We start from the raw sequence: 25,473 nt of genomic DNA on the forward strand, positions 1-25,473 counted from the left end.
AGAAGAATTGAGAAACTTTATAAAATTGATTGTAAACATTGCTGTGGCCATTAAAAGCCTTACCTGGAACGTCAAGTGCCCTGCTGAAAACTGTCACACTGGTGCCCGTGTGACAGTTTTCCCAAGAAGGACACGTGAAGCAGGGCATTTAGACACCGGTGTTAGACATAGATTAAGCGCAGGTGTAAGCGCCCTTACAGCTTTTCTCTCCCGGCGCTTGACCACGCCCCCGCTGCCACACACGGCTTGTAATAAAACATTTGCAGTAAACAGTAGCTTACCAAGAAAGTCATTGGTCACTATCTTCCTCCTCTTGTGCACATGAAACCACTGAAGTCATCTCCTTCGGTGTCGGAGTTGAATAGCCTCAGATTTAGTTGTCTTTTTGCACTGAGTCAATTCCTCACGCTGCTGTTTCCAACGTCTTATCATCGACTCATTAAGACCAAGCTCCCGTGCAGCAGCCAGATCAATCGCCTTCAACTTGAAAGCAGCATCATATGCGTTTCTCCATGTCTTTGCCATGGTGAGGGTGACAAAATTACTACCGTAATCAGAATGATGGGAAGTTTGAGCGCTCTCGATTTAATCTAAACAGTAAACAAAAAAAGTTGTTTTGACCTTAACCCGTTCGGCAATTTCATTGGTCTAATGAAAGCTTCACGCCGCCAAAAAACTGAGCACGTCACAGAATGTTTTTTTTTGTATAACATTTTAAAGCGGTAAAAATCCATATATTAGCCGCGTCATTGTATAAGCCGCGAGGTTCAAAGCATGGGAAAAAGTTGCGGCTTATAGTCCGGAAATTACGGTATATACAATCATACTGCCCAGAATTAAAGGTAGATAATTAATAGTAAAAAAAAACTCCCTGTTCTCACCCTCTTCTCTCTTACAGTATGTATCTGAGGTGTTACAGAATCACGATCTTCCTGTTGTGTGTACGTGCACCATGGCTGACATTCAGGCTGCATTCAACACCATCATCTCTCGCATACAAAGATTGTGAGTCTCTCCGTAACTCTGAAACATACAGACACACACACACACACACACACACACACACACACAAGTATTTTCTTTTTCTGCTATTTAGGATCCAGAAATTTCTGGATTATAACTACTATGTATTTTTTTTTTCTGTCTAGTTGTAACAGTAACTCGGTCACTCCATCTCCAGTTCGAATCGGTGTGGCAGGACCTCAACATTACCTGTCTGCTGTTTTGCGTTTGTTTGTGGATCACCTGACACATAAAACCCCCGACTGGCTCGGATACCTGCGATTCCTTATCATCCCTCTTGGTAAGAGTGGTTAGGGGAAAAAATGGGCAGACGATGAGCATTGACCAATAAAAAATTTCCAGAACTACTAAAACATTAAAAATACTGTGTGTGTGTGTGTGTGTGTGTGTGTGTGTGTGTAGGTGTTCATCCAGTGGCTAAATATCTGGCTAGTATAGACTACAGATATAACAGTCTGTTCCTGGACTCTGCATGGAGAGATCTTTTCCACAAAACTGAAGCACCAACCTCAGGTAACTGTTTCATCTATCCATCCATCCATCCGGTGTTACTGTGGGAGTATTGTGGGCATCTTTCTTTCTTTTGAGTTACCATTTCTTTCTTTCTTTCAAGTTACCATTACAAATGTATTTATTTTTCTTTCTTTCTTTCTTTCTTTCTTTCTTTCTTTCTTTCTTTCTTTCTTTCTTTCTTTCTTTCTTTCTTTCTTTCTTTCTTTCTTTCTTTTATTCTCTTTATTCCTTGCTTCCTGTTGAGTTACTTTTACAACTTCCTTCTTTCATGTTGAGTTACTGTTACAACTTGCTTGCTTCCTTCCTTCCTTCCTTCTTTTCTTCCTGTTGAGTTACTGTTACAACTTCCTTCCTTTCTTCCTTCCTTCCTTCCTTCCTTCCTTTCTTCCTGTTGAGTTACTGTTACAACTTCCTTCTATCCTGTCAAGTTACTGTTACAACTTGCTTCCTTTCTTCCTTCCTTCCTTCTTTTCTTCCTGTTGAGTTACTGTTACAACTTGCTTCCTTTCTTCCTTCCTTTCTTCCTGTTGAGTTACTGTTACAACTTCCTTCTTTCCTGTTGAGTTACTGTTACAACTTCCTTCTTTCCTGTCGAGTTACTGTTACAACTTGCTTCCTTCCTTCCTTTCTTCCTGTTGAGTTACTGTTACAACTTCCTTCTTTCCTGTTGAGTTACTGTTACAACTTGCTTCCTTTCTTTCTTCCTTCCTTCTTTTCTTCCTGTTGAGTTACTGTTACAACTTGCTTCCTTTCTTCCATTCTTCCTTCCTTCTTTTCTTCCTGTTGAGTTACTGTTACAACTTCCTTCTTTCCTGTTGAGTTACTGTTACAACTTCCTTCTTTCCTGTCGAGTTACTGTTACAACTTGCTTCCTTTCTTCCTTCCTTTCTTCCTGTTGAGTTACTGTTACAACTTCCTTCTTTCCTGTTGAGTTACTGTTACATCTTGCTTCCTTTCTTTCTTCCTTCCTTCCTTTCACCTGTCGAGTTGCTGTTACAACTTGCTTCCTTTCTTTCTTCCTTCCTTCCTTTCTTCCTGTCGAGTTACTGTTACAACTTCTTTCCTGTCGAGTTACTGTTACAACTTGCTTCCTTCCTTTCTTCCTTCCTTCCTTTCTTCCTGTTGAGTTACTGTTACAACTTCCTTCTATCCTGTCAAGTTACTGTTACAACTTGCTTCCTTTCTTCCTTCTTTTCTTCCTGCTGAGTTACTGTTACAACTTGCTTCCTTTCTTCCTTCCTGTTGAGTTACTGTTACAACTTCCTTCTTTCCTGTTGAGTTACTGTTACAACTTCCTTCTTTCCTGTTGAGTTACTGTTACAACTTGCTTCCTTTCTTCCTTCCTTTCTTCCTGTTGAGTTACTGTTACAACTTCCTTCTTTCCTGTTGAGTTACTGTTACAACTTGCTTCCTTTCTTTCTTCCTTCCTTCCTTTCTTCCTGTTGAGTTACTGTTACAACTTCCTTCTTTCCTGTTGAGTTATTGTTACAACTTCCTTCTTTCCTGTCGAGTTACTGTTACAACTCGCTTTCATCCTTCCTTCCTTTCTTCCTGTTGAGTTACTGTTACAACTTCCTTCTTTCCTGTTGAGTTACTGTTACAACTTGCTTCCTTCCTTTCTTCCTGTCGAGTTACTGTTACAACTTCCTTCTTTCCTGTTGAGTTATTGTTACAACTTGCTTCCTTTCTTCCTTCCTTCCTTTCTTCCTGTTGAGTTACTGTTACAACTTCCTTCTTTCCTGTCGAGTTACTGTTACAACTCGCTTTCATCCTTCCTTTCTTCCTGTTGAGTTACTGTTACAACTTCCTTCTTTCCTGTTGAGTTACTGTTACAACTTGCTTCCTTCCTTTCTTCCTGTCGAGTTACTGTTACAACTTCCTTCTTTCCTGTTGAGTTATTGTTACAACTTGCTTCCTTTCTTCCTTCCTTCCTTTCTTCCTGTTGAGTTACTGTTACAACTTCCTTCTTTCCTGTTGAGTTACTGTTACAACTTGCTTCCTTTATTCCTTCCTTTCTTCCTGTTGAGTTACTGTTACAACTTGCTTCCTTTATTCCTTCCTTTCTTCCTGTTGAGTTACTGTTACAACTTCCTTCCTTTCTTCCTGTTGAGTTACTGTTACAACTTATTTCCTGTTGAGATACTGTTACAACTTTCTTCCTTTCTTCCTTCCTTTCTTCCTGTTGAGTTACTGTTACAACTTTCTTCCTTTCTTCCTGTTGAGTTACTGTTACAACTTTCTTCCTTTCTTCCTTCCTTTCTTCCTGTTGAGTTACTGTTACAACTTGCTTCCTTTCTTCCTGTTGAGTTACTGTTACAACTTGCTTTCTTTCTTCCTTTCATCCTGTTGAGTTACTGTTGCAACTTCCTCCTTTCCTGTTGAGTTACTGTTACAAATTGCTTTCTTCCTTTCTTCCTGTCGAGTTACTGTTACAAATTGCTTTCTTCCTTTCATCCTGTTGAGTTACTGTTGCAACTTCCTCCTTTCCTGTTGAGTTACTGTTACAAATTGCTTTCTTCCTTTCTTCCTGTCGAGTTACTGTTACAACTTGCTTCCTTTCTTCCTGTTGAGTTACTGTTACAACTTATTTCCTGTTGAGTTACTGTTACAACTTTCTTCATTTCTTCCTTCCTTTCTTCCTGTTGAGTTACTGTTACAACTTTCTTCCTTTCTTCCTGTTGAGTTACTGTTACAAATTGCTTTCTTCCTTCCTTTCTTCCTGTCGAGTTACTGTTGCAACTTGCTTCCTTCCTTTCTTCCTGTTGAGTTACTGTTACAACTTTCTTCCTTTCTTCCTGTTGAGTTACTGTTACAAATTGCTTTCTTCCTTCCTTTCTTCCTGTCGAGTTACTGTTGCAACTTGCTTCCTTCCTTTCTTCCTGTTGAGTTACTGTTACAACTTATTTCCTGTTGAGTTACTGTTACAACTTTCTTCCTTCCTTCCTTCGTTTCTTCCTGTTGAGTTACTGTTACAACTTGCTTCCTTTCTTCCTGTTGAGTTACTGTTACAACTTCTTTCCTGTAGAGTTACTGTTACAACTTGCTTCCTTTATTTCTTCCTTTCTTCCTTCCTTTCTTCCTGTTGAGTTACTGTTGCAATTTCCTTCTTTCCTGTTGAGTTACTGTTACAAATTGCTTTCTTCCTTCCTTTCTTCCTGTCGAGTTACTGTTACAACTTGCTTCCTTTCTTCCTGTTGAGTTACTGTTACAACTTATTTCCTGTTGAGTTACTGTTACAACTTCTTTCTTGTCGAGTTAGTGTTACAACTTGCTTCCTTTCTTCCTGTTGAGTTACTGTTACAACTTGCTTCTTTCCTGTCGAGTTACTGTTACAACTTGTTTCCTTTCTTTCTTTCTTCCTTCCTTCCTGTTGGGTTACTGTTACAACTTCTTTTCCTGTCGAGTTACTGTTACAACTTGTTTCCTTCCTTTCTTTCTTTCTTTCTTTCTTTCTTTCTTTCTTTCTTTCTTTCTTTCTTCCTGTTGAGTTACTGTTGCAACTTCCTTCTTTCCTGTTGAGCTACTGTTACAAATTGCTTCCTTTGTTTCTTCCTTTCTTCCTGTCGAGTTACTGTTACAACTTGCTTCCTTCCTTCCTTTCTTCCTGTTGAGTTACTGTTACAACTTATTTCCTGTTGAAGTACTGTTACAACTTCTTTCTTGTCGAGTTACTGTTACAACTTGCTTCCTTTCTTCCTGTTGAGTTACTGTTACAACTTGTTTCCTTTCTTTCTTTCTTCCTTCCTTCCTGTTGGGTTACTGTTACAACTTCCTTCTTTCCTGTTGAGTTACTGTTACAACTTGTTTCCTTTCTTTCTTCCTTTCTTCCTGTTGAGTTACTGTTACAACTTCTTTCATGTCGAGTTACTGTTACAACTTGCTTCCTTTCTTTCTTCCTTCCTTCCTGTCCAGTTACTGTTACAGCATCCTTCTGTCCTTCCTTCCTTTCTTCTTTTCCTGTTGAGTTACTGTATCTTTCTTTCACAGGTTTTACAAGTTAACAAGATGTACAAGAACATTTCCAAGCAGCTTAGTATTCAAGTTTAGATCTTTGTTTCTTTTGTCTTCATCTCATTCCAACTCTCCTAACAGTTCAGGATATTCCAGATGTCGTTTCCAGGGTAACACAGTACATGTTGAGTGCAAATGGAGCTCATCAGTTGCCCATAGCAGAAGCCATGCTTACTTACAAGCAGAAGAGGTAACACATGCAAATAGCAACCCTCATCTATGGTTTTACAAAAGAATTAAACCTTTCAGAGGAGGCAATGTACATGCTGTGTGCTGAACACACTGAATTTAAATCATCATTATTTTATTTTTTAAAAGGGATTGTTCACCCAAAAAAGAACATTCTGTACTCATTTACTTACTCATTACTAACTTACTTTCTTCAACGAAACACCAAAAGAGAAGTTGTGAATGTCCGAGCTGATATTTTCCTTACAATGAAATTGGATTGGGACTGGTAGCTGTCAAGGTACAAACAGTACAAAAAGACACAATGAAATCATGATAAAAGTAGTCCATACAGCTTGTCAGTATATTCCATATGACAGCTTTGTGTGAGGAACCAACTGAAATGTTAAATTTCTTTCACAGAAAAATTGCCTTGAAAATCATGCTTGACAGCTGTGGTCACCATTCACTTTCATTGTATGGAAAAGAGCATCTTAGACATTCTGCAATAAATAAGTCCTTTTGTGTTTCACGAAAGAAAACAATGGAATTTTTTTTAAATGTAAACAAGGGTTTCAAAAGACACAAGGGTGAATAAATGATGACAGAATATAATTTTTTGGATGAACTATTCCTTTATCATTATACCACTCTATAATAAAACATATTCAAAGATTATACAAGTGTCTACAATTGTATTTGGCTAAATACAATAAAAGAATATCAATAATCTATTGATATGATATGATATAAAAGTGCTTTGAATGTGTGTTAGAGGTTGGGTTCACTGTCAGGTGCTCTAAAGATGCAAATATCTGGTTTTCCACACAGCTTAATCAAATTTGTTAAAGGATTGTGTTCATCTGAAGTTCATTCTTCCAAATATTTGCATCTTTTAAATGAGCATCCTCATCCTTAATTTATTTTTGACAGAAAGCATGTGAATGTCACTGTTTATCATCTCTGTATGTAAATAACTTACTTTATTTCTGTTTATTTTTTTCTTTTACTTGCCCTCTCTGAAGGAAAAAGAGCTTTCATTTTGATTTTGCAGTAAGGTATTGTGGTCTTCCTGCCTGTGCAGATATTGTTGCGAATCAGATGCATTTCTTCATCTGTCTCTTACCTTCCTTTCTCTCTCTCTCTTCTCCAGTAGTATTAAGGGAAATGTGTTAGCTGAGAGGGAGCAGAGAGATGCTGTTGAAATTGAAATTCTTTCCACACTTACTGATTCAGGGTAAATTCTAGGGCAAAACATTTTAGGATGCAAAAATAGTATCATAATGTTTTTTTAGGATGGTCCAGCTAATGTACGTTCTAGAGAAATATAGCTTTTCAGTTAGAGTCCTAAAACACGAAAGAGCATTTTCGAGCCATGAGTTCCCTCTGTGGGTTTTAGAATCACGTAGTAAAATAAGGACGACTACTATGAGATGTATGAGCGTTTATGTGCTTGAAAAATCTGACAACCATTGTAGTCCTTATTAGCAACTTCCAGAGGGAACCCTTGGTGAATTAGTCTTTTGAGTTGGCCTACAAATTGACAACAGAATTGAACAGCTCTATAAGATCAAGCAGTGCTGTGTTTGGCTCTTTTAACTGAAAAGCGGAACTTCCTTTCCTTCTGCTACCATATTGTAAGTGGCTTGACTACTCTTTATTCTGTCTCTGGTTTTTACCCTTCAGTCTGTAGTGTGGAAAGAATCTGAAGGTTGTATTGGCTCTATTGCTGCTATAAAGTTTACCACCGTCATGATCTGAGCACCTCTGTCTTTATCAGAGCACACAATGTGCAGTTTAGAGTCATTTCAGTTTAATACTAAAGTATCATTTTTTCAAAATAAATACTTACTCTTTTTCCAGCTATAAGTATGCCCATTGTTGGTTGATTCCCTTTGCAGAAAAATTCAGCAAAATGTACAAACTTCACCTTTATGCTTCTTAGAAAAGATTCTTAAGATAAATATTCTGGATTCAGTGTCATCTGAATAGAAAAATGAAGGATGCAAATTATTTTAGAGGAATCCAGTTTAAATTGAAGGCAGAGAAAATACATCTTCCAGAAAATTATGAGGTGAACAGACCTTATGATGGAGGTAAATGTATGTCCTTTTTCTGTCTTGGCTTAGTTTCCCCTTTCTCACCTCTAGTGCTCTAGTGATCAATCAGAGTAAACTGATAAACACTCACAGTCTTGATTTGTCTAAGCAAGTGCTAATATTGTTCAAAACAACCATTATTTCTGAAAAGATGTGTGAATTATATGCTACTCCCTGTATTTAGGCTTCTGTTGTGTTGATTTTGTGGTGATTGGCTGGCACGTGTGGTTCTTTCTATTCTCCTGTAGTTTGCTTCTCTTGTGGGTTTTGCTCTTCCAGATATCAGAGATGGTTTAAAACATAAGATGTCAAAAATGTCACATAAAGCCCTGAATGCATTTGGGTGGATAATGGAAGAATTATGAGTTATGTAGCAAAATCTATGAGTAAATGAAGTGTTAAACATACTGCTCTCCTTCAGAAACCCATTTTGTGCTAATGTTATTAGTAGTCATTATTTCATAATTCTGTATTTATTACTTATGTATTTCTGAATCTATAGGTACACCAATTATGTTACAAAAACTAGCCTATTTGAAAACTATACTTGTTAGATTTAGCTTTAGATTCAGATAATCTCTGCAATAGACCATCTCTGGTTCAAGTAGCCTAAACCTGAGTCCTGATTGGCTGGGAATGCAGCTTTGTTTCAGTGGGTGGGGCAGTTCAATATGATGCCAAGTGATTGGATGAATGCTGGCATGTCTTGCTTTGCTGCACTTCTTTGCATCATGTCTAAAGATGTGCTTCATCGGATGAAATCAAATTAGCCGAATGTGTTTTATTGATGGTTGGGAGGGGCTGGGACTGGGAGTGACCGGACCGACAGTGGGAGGGTCAGTAGTGGGAGGGACTAATTATGACAGAATGACAAGAGGGGGGGCTAAGAGTGACACGATATATATATATATATATATATATATATATATATATGTATATATGTATATATATGTATATATATATATATATATATATATATATATATATATATATATATATATATATATATATATATATATTGTGGGAGGGGCTTAGAGTGAACAAAGCAGACAGTGGAAATTATGTTATGAGGGTGAGTAAATGAGAGAATTGTCATTTTTGATAAGTCAACATGAAATCAAAATGTCCCCATTTGCTTAAAGGGATAGTTCACCTAAAAATGAAAATTCTCACACCCTAATCCCATCCCAGATGTGTATGACTTTCTACTGCAGAACACACATTTTTTCACAAGCATATCTTGGCTCTGTAGGTCCATACAATTCAAGTCAATAGGGTCCAAACCTTTGAAGCTCTAAAAAGCACATTAAGGCAGCATAAAGTAATCTCCAGACTCAAGTGGTTTAATCAATGTCTTCTTAAGCGATCCAATTGGTTTTGGGTGAGAACAGAACAAAATAACCCTCTTTTTTTTTACAGTAAATCTTAAACTCAGCAGTCTCCTTGATGATCATGATTTCAAGCCCAATTACACTTCCTATAGTGCCAGTGCTCTGCACATGCATCAAGAACATGGAAGCATAATCAAGCTTGAAATCATGATCATGCCTGAAGACATCAGTGACAAGATGTACAGTGAAAAATGAGTTACAGTTTGGTTTGTTTTCACCCAAAATCAATTGGATCACATCTGAAGATATGAACTGAACCACTGGATTATTATGGATTACTTTTATGCTGCCTTTATGTGCTTTTTAGAGCTTCAATAATTTGGCCACCATTCACTTGCATTGTATGGACCTACAGAGCTGAAATATTCTTCTAAAAATCTTCATTTGTGTCCTGCAGAAAAAAAAGTCATACACATCTGGGATGAGTAAATTATAAAATTTTCATTTTTGGGTGAACTATCCCTTTAAATACACATTCCAGGTCTTATATTTAAACACTTTATCATTGCACATTACTCAAAAGAAGAAAAAAGTCATACACATCTGGGACAGTGGGTTTGTTCTATTTAATGTCTAATTTGATTTAATAGGTTATTAGCCAGTAAACCATGTGTTCAAATTTCTATGTTCTCTCTCACAGTCCTGATGAAGACTCATGTCAGAAGTTCATCCCTTTTATCGGGGTACGTCATCCAGACCTTGTTTCAATCTCATATGTAGTTTTTACAATTAATTATATATTTTTGTGATATGTTTTAAATGTTGTATTTGACTCATAGTGCCTGTGTTTTAAATTGGTCTAGGTGGTGAAAGTGGGGATTGTTGAACAAACTTCTGCCACTTCTGGTGAGTTAAAGGAATAGTTCACCCAAAAATGATAGTTCTCTCATTATTTACTCAACTTTATGCAGTCTCAAACTTGTATGACTTTCTTTCTTTGGCAGAATACAAACAAATATATTTTGAGGTCAAAAACATGTGAACATTTAAAAAATATACATATAGTGCAAGTCAGTGGGGGTCCAACACTTCCAAGCTCCACAAAGGACATTAAGGCAACATAAAGGTAATCCATACTACTCGAAAATTCCTTGCCCTTGACGTATGTGCAAAGTGCTGTACTCATGCTTGGAACATGTATACGCGCTGTACTCGCATTGGAAGTGCTTCAAATCATGAGACTGCAGTTGTAAAGAGATATAGTGAAAAAGTAGTTACATTTTGCTCTGTTTCTCACCCAAAACCGAAAGGTTGATTCTGAAGACATGGAAGTACTTGAGTAGTATGAATTACCTTTTATGCTTATTTATGTGTTGGTCCCCATTGACTTGCATTGCATGGATATATTCACACCATATCTCCACCAAAATATCTTTGTTTGTGTTCTGCAAAAGAAAGAAAGTCATACGAGTTTAAGACGACATAAGGGTGAGTAAATAATGAGAGAATTATCCTTTTGGGGTTAACTATTCCTTTAAGTTCCACTTATTGCCAACCGTTTATATATCAGAGAAAACGTATAATTTTCAGATAGTTTATAAATGATATGTGCGTGTGTGTGTGTGTGTGTGCATAGGTGATTCAGACGATGCTGCTCCTGTGGGCTCTGCTCTTCTCTCCTCTACACCTCCTTCACAGATCTCCCCATTACTGAAAGACGCATCTCCAACACCTCCCTCTTCTCCCTCTGTACACTTGATCAGGTACACACTTACACATTGCTGTTAATACACTCATGACATACCTGTCTCAGATCTCTTTAGTCTTTCATTTTTTGTTTTTGATTGCAGTTCTCCTGGCATGGGACAGGGGGAGCTGATGGGTCTTCAGGTTGATTACTGGATTGCTCCAACAGAAAGAAAGAAGGAAGTGGAGAAGAGAGACCCCTCTGCCAAAACCACTCTCAAGTGCACCTTCCGCTCACTGCAGGTTAGCCGCCTCCCACTGGGAGGGGCGGAGGCGACTCATCAGCCAATCATGTCCATGACTTTTGTCACCAAAGAAAAGAATAAGAAGGGTAAGAGAGTTACATAGAAACACAAGGTGGCATGTAACAAATTACACAATATATTTAGAGTAGCATGTACTGTGTTGATGTACTGTGTCTCTGTGTTCAGTGATTTTTCTGCCTAAAAAGACTAAGGATAAGGAGGCAGAGTCTAAGAGTCAGGTGATAGAGGGCATAAGTCGACTCATTTGCACAGACAAACACCAGCAGACCATGCTTAAAGGTGAGCAGCCAATCAAACTTCTTCAAAATAATCAATAGAACTTATAATACCATACAATCAGCAAAGTGTGCTTAAAGGGGTCATATCATGAGGAATTACATTTTACTTGATCTTTTGAGACATGAGTTCATACTGTAACTTTCAGACTCAGAACTGCAAAAACCTCTTATACTGAAATCCTTTCATTTCTGACATTAGAAACCTAAATCTATGATATATGACTGCTCACAATTCAACAACATCTATTTAGTGTTTAGAAACTTAGTTTGGCCCACTCAGTCACATTAAGGTAATAAGGAGGAAGTAGGATAGACATTATTATTCCTAAACGCCAGAATACATAAAGATAGTAACATGTGGTTAAGTTTGTCAAACCTTGTATTTGTGGCATAATGTTGATCACCACAAAAATTATTTAGATTTATACCTCGTTTATAAAAATACAAATAAAGAATGGCTGTTACAATGAGGCATTTAAAATGGGAATGAATAAGGCCAGTCCATAAACATTAAAATACACATTGTTTCAAAAGTATAATTACAAGATGTAAACATTATATGTATTAAAGGATTTTAGTATGATAAAATCACTTTCTAACCTTATCTGTGTAAAGATATCCAATATTACTACATCGTTGCCATGCCAACGCAGCACTAGTAAACTCTCTAAGTGATTTTATCACACTAAAATCATGTTAACATGTATAATGTTTACATCTTGTGGCTATATGTTTGAAACAGTGTTTAATTTAATGTTAATGGACTGACATTCGAGAACAAGGTGATGCCATGTAAGGTTCGGACTGCACTTTGCTAGTTTTAACACCATAAAGGACATAGACCAGTGAGATTCGATACACTCTGTTCCATAATTGTTATATGAGGACAATATGTCAAAGAATTCAAAATCCTCAGGCTCTGGAGAAAGTAAATGACACTTACCTGCTCATGCTGACACCCCCGAATAGGCCCCAATTTGGTCAGAGAAATTAGGGAAATTCGATGTTGAACATGTCGGCAATGCTGATGAAGGTCATTGCTAACTTGGAGGATCTTGCTGTAATATGCTGATCGATCAATGCCATGGAAACAATATTCTCTGAGTTGGTTACAAGAGTGGGGGATGTCGAGAAATGGATCGATTATCCGGAGTCATCGGAGAGGGAATTATCTGCTAATCCGCTAGCAACCAAAGTGGATTTGGACGATGTCTGAGAGAAGTTGGAGGACATAAAGAACCGTAGCTGGCAGAATAATGTCTGTATCGTTGGAATTCCTGAGGGCAAAGAGGGAGAGGATATGGTGAAAGACCTGGATGGGCTCTATCTGAATCTGCTTGACATAACAGGCCATAAGCTGGAAATTGAGCAAGCTCACAGGGTTCCAACTCGGCAATCCACTGAGGGAGACAGGCCCCAATCAATTCTGGCCAAATTTCTGAGATCATCCGATAAAGATCTTGTGTTAAAAGGAGTAAAGGAAGGAAAAGCCACAGCATTTTCTTGTTCCCAGACTTTGCGATTTCGACAAGAGAGAAATGTGATTGATTTAAGAATTTTTTAATCTATTCTGCACTAATATTGCTGGCCAAGTTGCCAGACTATAATCAGTCCATAAGATTTACTCTAGAATAGAAATCCCTCATTTCATCTGTTGTTGATTGGTCAATTGGAAACATTTTAGTCTCAGATCATGCCCTGGTGTGTTTAGAAGTGTTGCCACATTCTGAGAAAAATAAATCATATAGTTGGCCCTTTAATGTATCCCTTTGCAAAGTCCTTAATTCCAACAAATGTTAAAGGCTAAATTCAATATTTATATGGAGACCAACTGGTCCTCAGTATCTTCTGTAGGCGTGGCTTGGGAGGCACTTAAGGCGGTTCTTAGGGGTCAGATCATACAGTATGCCTCATTCACCAAAAAATCCAAAGCAACGAGAACTCGTGGAGTTGGAAGGGAATATTAAAAGTGCAGAGGCAGAGCTGAAGTGCCGAAGGTCATCTGATAGCCTGAGAGAATTGACCCGATTGAAATACAGATATAATACTATTTTGTCACGGAAGGTGGAGTTTTGGCGATTCAGGGCAAGAAAGTCATACTTTGAGTCGGGGGACAAGACAGGAAAACTTCATGGCTAGATATATAAAACAGAGAGAGAGACTTTTTCTACCATTCTCTCAGGGAAATCATATACCTCAGTGAAATATTTACCTCAACCAATGATATTAATAATGCTTTTAAAGAAGTCTATCTTGATCTCAATAGTTCCAGGTCCTCATCTACTGATGAACCATTAGAACTCCCTAAACTGACGGCTGAGCAAAAAAAAAAAAATCTTGATTCTGAGTTAACCTTGAGGGAGCTTGGTGAGGTAAAGGCTACAGGCAAGGCTCCGGGGACAGATGCTTTGCTGCTGAGTTTTTTAGATCTTATGCAACAGAATTGGCTCCAATTTTGCTAGAGGTTTATACAGAATCTTTAAAGAATGGAAAGCTTACACCAACCATGACGCAAACCCGAATCAGACTGATTCTTAAAAGGGACAAAAATCACATTTCTCTGATCCAGGTAGATGTTAAAATTGTGTCCAAAAAAGTGAAGTTATGACATCTATTATACATATAGATCAGGTGGGGTTTATTCGGGGCCTCAGCTCTTCTGATAACATTAGGAGTTTCATCAATATTATTGGGTCAGTGGCGAATGATCAGACTCTAGGTCGCCGACTATTCTCTTGACAAAGGTTTTTTTTTATATGCTAGAATAGGATTATCTTTTTAAGATTTTGGAAATGTACGGGTTTGTACTTTATAGACACCCACGGCAGTAAAAACAAATGGATTCATTTTAGATTATTTTACTCTGGATAGGGGCACTCAGCAGGGTTGCCCTCTTTCCCCATTATTGTTCTGTTTTGCCCTGGAACCATTAGCAGCCGTGATAAGAAAGGAGGATGATTTTCAAATCAAATCAAATCAAATCACTTTATTGTCACACTACCATGTACACAAGTGCAACAGTAGGTGAAATTCTTGTGTGCAGTTCCGAGCAACCTAGCAGTCATGACAGTGACGAGACATATACCAATTACAATAAACAACATACACAACACAATTAACATATCAAATGTACACATACTTACACAACACGATAATTATATACAATACACACAATATACAATACACAATATACAATACAATAAGTAAGGAGTATATGAAATATATATATATATATATATATATATATATATATATATATATATATATGAAGTAGTATATTGAGGAGAATATGTTGACAGTCCAGTGTGAGATTATAGCTGAATAAAGTGCAGTGCTAATTATTGATCCTGATAGATCAAGTGTTCAACAGTCTGATTGCTTGAGGGAAAAAGCTATCATGTAGTCGGCTGGTGCGGTCCTGATGCTGCGATACCGCCTGCCTGATGGTAGCAGTGAGAACAGACCATGACTCGGGTGCCTGGAGTCTCTGATGATCCTCCGAGCTTTTTTCACACACCGCCTGGTATATATGTCCTGGAGGGAGGGAAGCTCACCTCCGATGTTCCTGGCAGTTCGCACCACCCTTTGCAGGGCTTTGCAGTTGTGCGCGGTGCTATTGCCGTACCAGGCAGTGATGCAGCCAGTCAGGATGCTCTCTACAGTGCTGGTGTAGAACCGTGTGAGGATGTGGTGGTTCATTCCAAACTTCCTCAGCCGTCTCAGGAAGAGAGGCGCTGGTGAGCCTTCTTCACAACGGCCTCAGTGTGGACGGACCATGTGAGTTCCTCAGTAATGTGGACACCGAGGAACTTGAAGCTGCTGACTCTCTCCACCGGTGCTCCATTGATGGTGATGGGGCTGTGTTCTCCATCTTTCTTCCTGAAGTCCACAACAAGCTCCTTGGTTTTACTGACGTTGAGGGAGAGGTTGTGCTCTTGACACCAGCGTGTCAGAGTGTGCACCTCCTCTCTGTAGGCTCTTTCATCATTGTCAGTGATCAGACCTACCACCGTCGTATCGTCAGCAAACTTAATGATGGCATTGGAGCTATGTGTTGCCACACAGTCATGTGTGTACAGGAAATACAGGAGTGGGCTGAGAACACAGCCCTGCGGGGCTCCAGTGTTGAGGGTCAGTGATGAGGAGGTGTTGCTGCCCATTCTAACCACCTGACGTTTGCCTGACAGGAAATCCAGGATCCAGCTGCACAGCGAGCTGTTTAAGCCCAGAGCCCGGAGTTTCTCATCAAGCTTGGAGGGCACTATGGTGTTGAATGCTGAGCTGTAGTCTACAAACAGCATTCTCACATATGTGTTCCTTTTTTCCAGACGGGAGAGAGCAGTGTGTATTGTAGATGCAATGGCATCATCGGTAGAGCAGTTGTTGCGGTAGGCAAACTACAATGGGTCCAAAGAGGGGGGCAGAACAGAGCAGATGTGATCTCTGATTAACCTCTCGAAGCATTTGCTGATGATGGGGTCAGAGCAACAGGACGCCAGTCATTTAAGCAAGTGATTATAGCTTGCTTCGGAACAGGCACAATGGTTGATGTTTTGAAGCATGTGGGGACTACCGACAGGGAGAGGGACAGATTGAAAATGTCTGTAAAAACACCAGCCAGTTGATTCGCGCACGCTCTGATGAAGCGGCCCGGAATGCCGTCTGGACCCGCCGCTTTATGGATGTTCACCCGTCGGAATGATCGGGTTACATCCACAACAGAGACGGAGAGTGAATCAACCTCTGTAGCGTCAGCCACAAGTGCTCTCTCCGCGAGGGCGGTGGTGTTGTCCTCGAAACGGGCATAAAATGTATTAAGTTTGTCCGGGAGAGATGCAGCGGTGTTCATGGTGGAGACTTTATTCCAGGGGTGATGGCGGGAGGTGTGGCACATAAGCTTTTGCTTTACTCTGATAATATTTTATTATTTGTCTCTGACCCCACTAGATCTATGCCTTGCCTCCACAGAATTATTAAATCCTTTTATAAGTTCTCGGGATACAGAGTTAATTGGTCTAAATCCATAGCTTTGGCTCTGACAGTGTACATGCCCAGTAACGGCTTTTCAGCCAGACACCTTCCAGTGGCACAAACAGGGCATTAAGTGTTTGGGTAGTTTTTCCCAGCAAATTTGTGTGATTTAGTCATTACATTTATCGATGATTGGGAAGGTTAATGTTATTAAAATTAATTGTATTCCAAAATTCAACTACCTGCTACAATCTTCCTATATATGTCCCCCTCTCTTATTTCAAGCAATTTGATAGCATAGTGAAGTCCTTCATTTGGAATGGTAAACATCCCAGATTACATTTCAGTAAGTTGCATTGGCCGATTGACAAAGGTGGGCTATACCTACCCAAGATTTTGTTTTATTATTATGCATTCGGTCTCAGACATTTGGTTCATTGGTCACTTCCACCTGAGAGAGCCCCTCCCTGGATTTGTATTGAACAGGTTCTTGCCCCTATTTCGCCATTGCAAAGCCTTTCTATCAAACTAATTGGAGAAGTTAATTTACACTCAATTATCTCGCATTTGCACTCGGTATGGACAAAGTATCCAGAGTGTTTAATTCTGACAGTTATTTAAATGTTGTCTTGAGGATGAATTAATAAGTCCCCTTTCTGCTGGTCAGAGTGGATTGTGAGGGAGGTTAATACACTCTGTGACCTACATTGAGTGTTGTTGATATCCTTTGAAAATTTGGTTCAACATTTTGGGATTCCCAGATATTAGTTCTTTAGGTATTTACAGCTGCACTACCTGCTCTGTATTATTTTTGAGAGTAGCTTACACCCCCCTAAAGCGGCAGATACTCTGGGAGTGGTGATTACTGCTTTTGGAAAAGGTCATGAGACATCAGTGTATTACTCCCTGTTAATTCAGAGTCTGGGGGATGGAGCTTCAACTTCTCTCAAAAGATTATGGGAGAAAGATTTAATCTTTGTGTTGGAGGAGGGAGTGCGGGCGAGGATTAAAAAAACATCAAGTCTACTTCTAGAGATGCAAGGGTGCATCTTATGCAATTTAAGATTTGACATTGATTCTATTGGACCCCCTATAGATTGTATAGGTTTGGTCTGAAAGTCACACCCTCCTGCTGGCGATGCCAGTCAGACATGGAGACAACCCATGTTTTTTGGTGGTGTGTTAATATCCAAGAATTTTGATTGAAGGATCAAAGTTTTATGTGTGACGTATTGGGTACTCAAATTTCATTTTGTCCCAGACTCTGTATTTTAGGCAATGGGGCGGGCATCAATATAAGGGATAAACACATACAAAATTAGGTCTTAACCAGTGTTATGATCAGCAGACAGGTTGTTCTAAGGGGATGGAAGTCGGCTGGAGCGCCCTCATTTCAAGAGTGGTGCATAGAGATGGGGAGGGTGGCAGCATTTGTGGAAATGTCATGCAGAAGTCTGGGAAACATAGATTCATTGGATAGGAAATGGAGCAGCTATTTGACCTTCTTGGAGGGCTCTCAGGGAGGGGCAGTGGAGAGAGAAGTATAGTTTTAAATGTGTGTGATTATTATATTTGTGTGTGTGTGTGTACTCATGTGACCACAGGGATTTTGGTTGGGGATTAGGAGGGCTAATAGTGGGGGTTAAATGTTGATTCTGTGAATATATGTTTTGTTTTTCGTTGTTAATTTTATGAATCAATAAAACTGTTAATCAGAATGTTAATGGACTGGCCCCATTCACCCCATTATAAGTGCCTTACTGTAATTGTGATTTTGAGACAAGTCTAAATTATTTTCTGTGGTAATCTACATTATACTACTAATTCTGTTGATTGAGCTCAACCTGTATTGAACCCGTAACATTTCTTTAAAGGCACAGCAGCAAAAAAACAGCCTGTTTAATTGAAATGTCATGAAAAATTAAATGTGACTGTTTTAGTGCAAAAAAAAGAAGAAGAAAAAACAAGACTAACAAAATATAAATAATAATGTATGACATGACCACTTTAAAAGTATAAAAAATTATGTACAAGTATCATTTGAGTTTGTGGAAATAATGAGCACATGTTTGTGTCTTCCATCTTTGCAGTGTTGATAGATGGAGTAGAATGGAATGACGTGAAGTTTTTCCAGCTCGCAGCTCAGTGGTCATCTCACGTGAAACATTTTCCCCTTGCCGTTTTCGGACCCTCCAAAGGGCCTTACTGACATACAGCCACACATCTTCACTTCTTTGTGCTATGGCTGCCTTTACACCCTGATATGTTATATTTATTGTAAATATCTGCTTTCTCATGGTTTGCGTCAGCTTTTTAAAATTACGTTGACATTGATTTTTCTTTTGTGAAAGACTTGATGCAGTTTTGGCAACAGGGCATATATTTGAACTTTTAAAACCATCCAGTGTTTATAGAGAAACGAAGATGTGAGGAGGAGAGCGTGCACTGCCGGTGTGGAATCAGTGGGAGAGTGAGATAAAGGGGAGACGGAGGCGCCAGTTTGAGAAAGAGAGACGCACGCGGCCGCGTTACATGGGTGTGTGCGTTTATGTTTGTTGAGTTTCTTATTACATTTATTTTACTGTTCAGCTGGTTCCTGCCTCCTCCTTGCCCGTCCTTTATCTGTTACAGTCCTTGGCCGTATTTTCGAACAGATCGAGGTAGGCCTCCGGATCGTCAGCATGGCTCATTTTAATGAGTGACTGGTGAGATGTTTGGTGTGGGCTCTGGGGTCACAGCTGCAGCCTCCTCGTGTGTGCCAGTCTTCTGCAGCTCGACGAATTCCATGGATGCTGGCGAGGGTCTGGATCACTTCAGCCAGTGGTGAAGACTCCATGACGATGCAACTCCTTCCACGGGCTCCTGGGTTTCGGCACTAGTGTAACTGTTCAAGGACAGGCAAGGAGGAGGCGGGAACTGGCTGAACAGTAAACATAAAGTAGAAACATAATAAGAAACTCAACTACAAACATAAACAAACACAGACACACATGCAACGCGGCCACGTGCCTCTCTTTCTCTCTCAAATTGGCGCCTCCGGCTCTCCTTTATCTCGCTGATCAGCTGATTCAGTGCCGACTGTTCATCATGGCCTGGCCACACTCTCCTCCTCGTCACATTAGGCTAATTAATTGATTAACTTGTGACTTTTTGGGTTGTTTGTGTCATTCTGCAAAGCTTTCTCAACACATCCCAGCATCATTTTAACAGCCGGCGCACTCATGACAGAGCTAACCAGCAAGAGGAGAATGGTGTGTTCTTGATCTGGATTAAATATTTGGTCTCGTGAAGTTCCTATTTCAGAATGTACAGCTCCTGGAAACAGTTGAAGGAAATCATTATCTTAATCAGTATTTTTGTCTTGTTTTCTGATAAAAAATATTGAAATATCCTAAGATAAATTTACATGAAGCAAAATTGTGTAAGATATTAAGACTTGTTGTCAGAGAATATATATATATAATTTTTAATTGAAGTTTGTTTTATGTTACCCCATTGACAAATTATGTTTTGTTCTTGTTTTAAGGATAAAAGTCTCAATGTTGTTAGATTTATGCATAAAACATGAATAAAATATTTGCCAATGGAATCAGAAAAATAAACCTATTTTAAAATAAGTTCTCTTGCAAGTTGTATGCAATTTTGCTCAAGTAAATGTATCTTTTTTTAAAGGATATTTATATATTCCACAAGAAAAAAGAAAACTAAGAATATTTGCTGATTAAAACAATTATTTTGCAGTGTAAAAACCTGATGTTCTGATCTCTTTCGTCCTTTCTCGCTGTATAACCTCAGCAAGCTTAGACAGTCTCTTAAAGTTTTTTTTTTTGCTGCACACTCTGCCTTTTTATATGTGGCTTACTTTTTTCTGTAGGTGTGTGTATGTATTTGCTGATGGTACTGAATGCTAAAGCACTTTTAAAACATTACTAGATTGATTTTGTTATAATTCTTCCTGTGGCGCACAGTGCTGTTCACTCCAGCTTAAAACGGCAGCAAAGCAGGAACTGACAGAAACTGGATTAAGTATCTGTGACTGTCTACATTAGACTGACCACTGTCACACTGTGTGCTGCACTGTTTTGTGTAACCATTTATTAGAATGAAACGTATGGTTTATTTTGTTTGTTGGCTTGTTTGGGGATGTTAGTTATTCTATGTTTTCCCCAGATGCCGTATTTGATTTTAGAATTTTGTGCTTAAAACTTGATCTACTGGAGACCAGGAGAATCTTTAGAAAAGTGAGTCTCACAAAACATGTCAAGAACATCTCCAGGTCATATTTCACCCCAAAAATCAAAAGGAACAAATAAGAGATTATATTTTCATTAAATAAAATGAAACCCATTTTTAGGACTATTAAGATTGTATGCATTGACATTATTTTAATGACAGTTCAGTACATTTCCCACAATTCTCATTCTCTTTACTGTAATGAAAAATATATATTTAAATTTGGTTTTATATATATATATATATATATATGTAGTATGTCATAGTAGTATGTGATGCCTTTAATTGATTCTGGTTTAAAAACATTTTTTAAATTTGAGTGGATTTTTTTTATTGCAATTCTTTACTGTAACTCATAATAATGGGAATTATAAAACTCAAAAGCATTATGGTGTTAAGAATTTGGAAAGGGAAATTGTTATAAAAATAATGCCACAATGCAAACAAATCTTAAAGAAATAGTTCACCCAAAAATTACAATTTAATTTCAACATTTAATCTCGTCATCCCAGATATGTATGACTTTCTTGTTCTGAAGACAAACAAATATTTTTAGAAGAATATCTCAGCTCTGTAGGTCCTCACAAAGCAAGTGAATGGGTACCAACATTTTGAAGCTCCAAAAAACAACAAAGACAGCATAAATGTAATCCATATGACTCCAGTTGTTAAATCTATATCTTCAGAAATGATGTGATAGATGTGGGTGAGAAACAGATCAATAGTCATTTTTTATTATAAATTCTACTCCCTGCCCAATAGGTGGCAATATACATGAAGAATGTGAATCACCAAAAACAAAAGAAGTGGAGATTGCTAGTAAAAAGGACTTAACTATTCATCTGTTTCCCACCCACACTTATCAAATCTCTTCTGAAGACTTGGATTTTACCACTTGAGTCTTATAAATTACTTTTATGCTGCCTTTATGTATTTTTTGGAGCGTCTAAGTTTTGGTCAGCATTCACTTGCATTTTGAGAACCTACAGAGCTGAAATATTCTTCTAAAAATCTTCATTTGTGTTCAGCAGAAGAAAGAAAGTCATACACATCCAGGATGGCATGAGGGTGAGTAAATGATGAGAGAATTTTTGTATTTGTGTGAACAATTTCTTTAATGGCCAAATAGGCTTAGTTTTCTTTACCATAAATATAATTTCTTTATATTTTCTATTTGAAAATATAATAAGGCATTTTTATTTTTTGGTGAGATGCACTTTGAAACACTAACAGGAAGCCACATTAATCGCTCACTAAATGTAGCAAGAATTACGATGTTTCACAGCTTGTGTGCATATGCCTGCCTTTAGGCGACATGGACACATGTAGATGCTATTGTTTCAGTGTTATAAAGTTTTATAGAGGCTCTGAACATTCTGTCAGTCTCTGATTCACAGGATTGTGAGATTGTGTAGTCCACATTACGCATATAAAGCATTTTTAAACTCTTTATTTGTCCTTCACTATCTCCTTAGTGAAAATATGTCAAAACAAACAAATCCAGCCTATGAGGAAACCGTCCAATAATTCAACAATTGTTGTGATTAATAGCGGTAAATGGCAAATTTGTGTAATGATATCATTATTGTTCTATATCTGGTCAACAGAGGTTGAATGGAAATATCTCATGCTTGTCCAGAGTGTGGAAGATTTATAACTTCTCAAACACTGTGCATAAAGCTTATGAGCTATTTTAAGCTTATTTAAAGCTTAAAGTTTAAAGATTATGTCAGCTAATACAGCAGTTAAAGCTGTACTAAAGAACTGTCTGTTTGCTGTTTAAATTGATACCTGCCACTAGTATTAGTTTTTTTTAATTATTAAAAATAATATTAAAAATAGTTTAGCTTTTTAATTTAATGTTCTGCTTCAAAATAAATTCATATTTGTAAGAAAAACTGTTGAAGAAATATTACTACTGCATTCCTTTACTGGAATTTAATAAAACTACACACACTAAAAAAAAAAAATTGTTTTGGTTGCTGCTTGTGTTTTTTTTATACTGAATATTTGAACAAAAACAGGTTTTCAAGGATTTCATAACACTTTATAAAAACGTTACAATACCACAAAACCGTTAAATATACAGGCTGTGTGTGTGTGTGTGTGCATATACTGTATATATACTGTATATATATATATATATTACATTACAAAAATATAAATGTGTGTGTGTATATAAATATATATTGTAGTCATCATTACAAAAGTTGAAAGTTTTTAACTCAAATTATATTCAGTATATATTTTTTAATATATATTAATATACAGTGCTGTGAACAATTATTTGCCCCATCCTGATTTCTTCTGTTTGTGTATATCTCATACTACATTTAAAAAAAAATTCAAACAAAATCAAACCATAAAACAAATCAATCTGAGTAATCACAAAATACAGTTTTTATATGATAATGTTATTTATTGAAGCAAAAAAGTTATCCAATTCCAATATCCAAGGCCTGTGTGGAAAAAGTATTTGCCCCCTAGTTACTAAATCTATTAAACTGCATTCATAATGGTGTTCAGCTCGACTAGACATGCCCAGGTCTGATTAATGCCAGTCCTGATTACTGCCGGCCATGTTCAATTAAATCAATCCCTAAATATAACTTTTTCAGCAGTATGAAGTTGGCTAAAGTGTCTCACCCAGTAGCACACTATGCCAAGTTCGAAAGAAATTCCAGAAATGATGAGGAACATGGTGATTAAAATACATCCTGGGAAGGGGTACAAAGCTATTTCAAAGGCTCTGGGACTCCAAAGAAACAAGTGAGAGCCATTATGTCCAAATGGAGAAAACTTGGCACAGTAGTGAACCTTCCCAGAAGTGGCCAGCCTTCCAAAGAGCACAGCGACGACTCATCCATGAAGTCACAAAAAAGCCAAGAATAACAACCAAGGATGCTTTGCTGCTTCAGGTCCAGGCCAACTTACATTAATGGAGGGAAACATGAATTCTGCTCTCTACCAGAAAATCCTAAAGGAGAACATCCGGTCATCAGTCTGTGTGTTGAAGCTCAAGTGCAACTGGATTATGCAGCAAGACAATAATCCAAAGCATTGGTGTAAATCCACCACTCAATGGCTCAAAAGAAGCCAAATGAAAGTTTCGGAGTGGCCTAGTCAAAGTTTTGATTTGAACCAGATTGAGATGCTTGTGGTAGGACCTTAAACGGGCAGTTCATGCTCAAAAACCCTCCAATGTGGCTGAACTAAACTCCACCACAGCAATGTGAAAGTCTGGTCTCCAATTATTAGAAGCAATTGGTTGCAATTGTTGCTGCTAAAGGTGGCACAACTAACTATTAAGGGAGTTCGTTTTTCACATGGGTGATATAGGTGTTGGATACATTTTTTGCCTAAAATAAATATATTATATACAAATGAGATGCGATTCTTCACACCATAACTGTACAGAGCGGTTATCGGAATCACAGTAGACTTTGTCAGTTTCAACCAGTCTGGCCATTCTCTGTTGACCTCTTTCATCAACAAGGCATTTACGTCCACAGAACTGCCACTCACTGGATGTTTTTTGTCTTTAGCAACATTCTGAGTAAATTCTAGGGACTGTTGTGCTTGAAAATCCCAGGAGATCAGCAGTTACAGAAATACTCAAACCAGCCCTTCTGGCACCAACAATCAAGCCACGGTCAAAATCACTGAGATTACGTTTGTTCCCCATTCTGCTGGTTGATTTGAACATTAATTGAAGCTCTTTATCCGTATCTGATTTAATGCACTGCAGCCACACAATTGGCTGATTAGATAATCGCATGGATGATTGTTGGTGTGTGACGAGCTGGTTTGAGTATTTCTATATTCTGATTTTCACACACACAACAGTCTCTAGAATTTATTTAAAAAGGGTGCCAAAAACAAAAAACATCCAGTGAGCGACAGTTCTGAAAATGTAAACGCCTTGTTGACGAGAGAGGTCCACAGAGAATGGCCAGACTGTTTCAAACTGAGTCTATGGTAACTCAGATAACCACTATGTACAATTGTGGTGAGAAGAATAACATCTCAGAAGAAACAGATGAGTTTTGGTGGCACGAGGTGGACCTACACAATATTAGGCAGGTGGTTTTAATGTTGTGGCTGATCAGTAAGTGTATGTATATATATATATATATATATATATATATATATATATATATATATATATATATATATATATAAACACACACACATCTAAAACAATTTAGTATGAAAAATACATTAAAATACTGTAGAAGAAATCAGGAAGGGGCAAATACTTTTTCAAAGCACTGTATATGACATTTTTAGCTAAACATTTAGCTATATATAACTGAATATATATATATATAAAAGGTACATTTGCACCCTTTAAAAGAGAGTAAAGTGTTTTATTATTGTATTAATTTCCTGAAGCCTTTGTATTTTTGTAAGTTTGCATTGAAATTATTCATGGTTTTAAAGTTCTCTAATTGTTTACTCACCCTCATGCCATCCCAGATGTGTATGACTTTCTTTTTTTCTGCTGAACACAAATGACAATTTTTAGAAGAATATCTCAGCTCTGTGGATCACTGCAAGTGAATGGTGACCAGAACTTTGAAGCTCCAGAAATTAGATAAAAGTCAGCATAAAAGTAATCCACAAGACTCTGTTTAATCCATGTCTTCTGATGTGATACAGCTGGTTTTGGGTGAACAGACCAAAATATAACTCCTTTTTCACTTTACATCTTGACAGAAGTCTCCTTGGTATCATGATTTCAAGTTCAATTACACTTCCTAGCACCATATAGTGCTCTGCATGTGTCTAGTGCTAGGAAGTGTAATGGAGTTTGAAATAATTATTGTGCCTA

General features: G+C 37.9%; 1 protein-coding gene across 2 annotated transcripts in view; it reads left to right on the forward strand.

Annotated features, from left to right (window-relative positions):
* Positions 1–22,584, forward strand: part of LOC127660740 (phosphofurin acidic cluster sorting protein 2-like) — a 68,937-nt gene extending 46,353 nt beyond the window's left edge. Inside the window, exons 15-25 of one of the 2 annotated variants that reach the window (XM_052151135.1) lie at positions 899–1,005; positions 1,149–1,303; positions 1,426–1,536; positions 5,629–5,737; positions 6,741–6,773; positions 9,846–9,888; positions 10,009–10,051; positions 10,782–10,908; positions 10,996–11,222; positions 11,323–11,436; positions 18,497–22,584. In XM_052151135.1, coding sequence (XP_052007095.1) covers positions 899–1,005; positions 1,149–1,303; positions 1,426–1,536; positions 5,629–5,737; positions 6,741–6,773; positions 9,846–9,888; positions 10,009–10,051; positions 10,782–10,908; positions 10,996–11,222; positions 11,323–11,436; positions 18,497–18,615 — 1,188 coding nt within the window. In that variant the 3' untranslated portion in view covers positions 18,616–22,584. The remainder of the gene's footprint in view (positions 1–898; positions 1,006–1,148; positions 1,304–1,425; positions 1,537–5,628; positions 5,738–6,740; positions 6,774–9,845; positions 9,889–10,008; positions 10,052–10,781; positions 10,909–10,995; positions 11,223–11,322; positions 11,437–18,496) is intronic. The other variant, XM_052151136.1, reaches the window with a different exon arrangement.
* Positions 22,585–25,473: the final 2,889 nt, after the last annotated feature.

This window comes from Xyrauchen texanus, chromosome 20, assembly GCF_025860055.1.
Source record: "Xyrauchen texanus isolate HMW12.3.18 chromosome 20, RBS_HiC_50CHRs, whole genome shotgun sequence".
NCBI classification, from domain to species: domain Eukaryota; kingdom Metazoa; phylum Chordata; class Actinopteri; order Cypriniformes; family Catostomidae; genus Xyrauchen; species Xyrauchen texanus.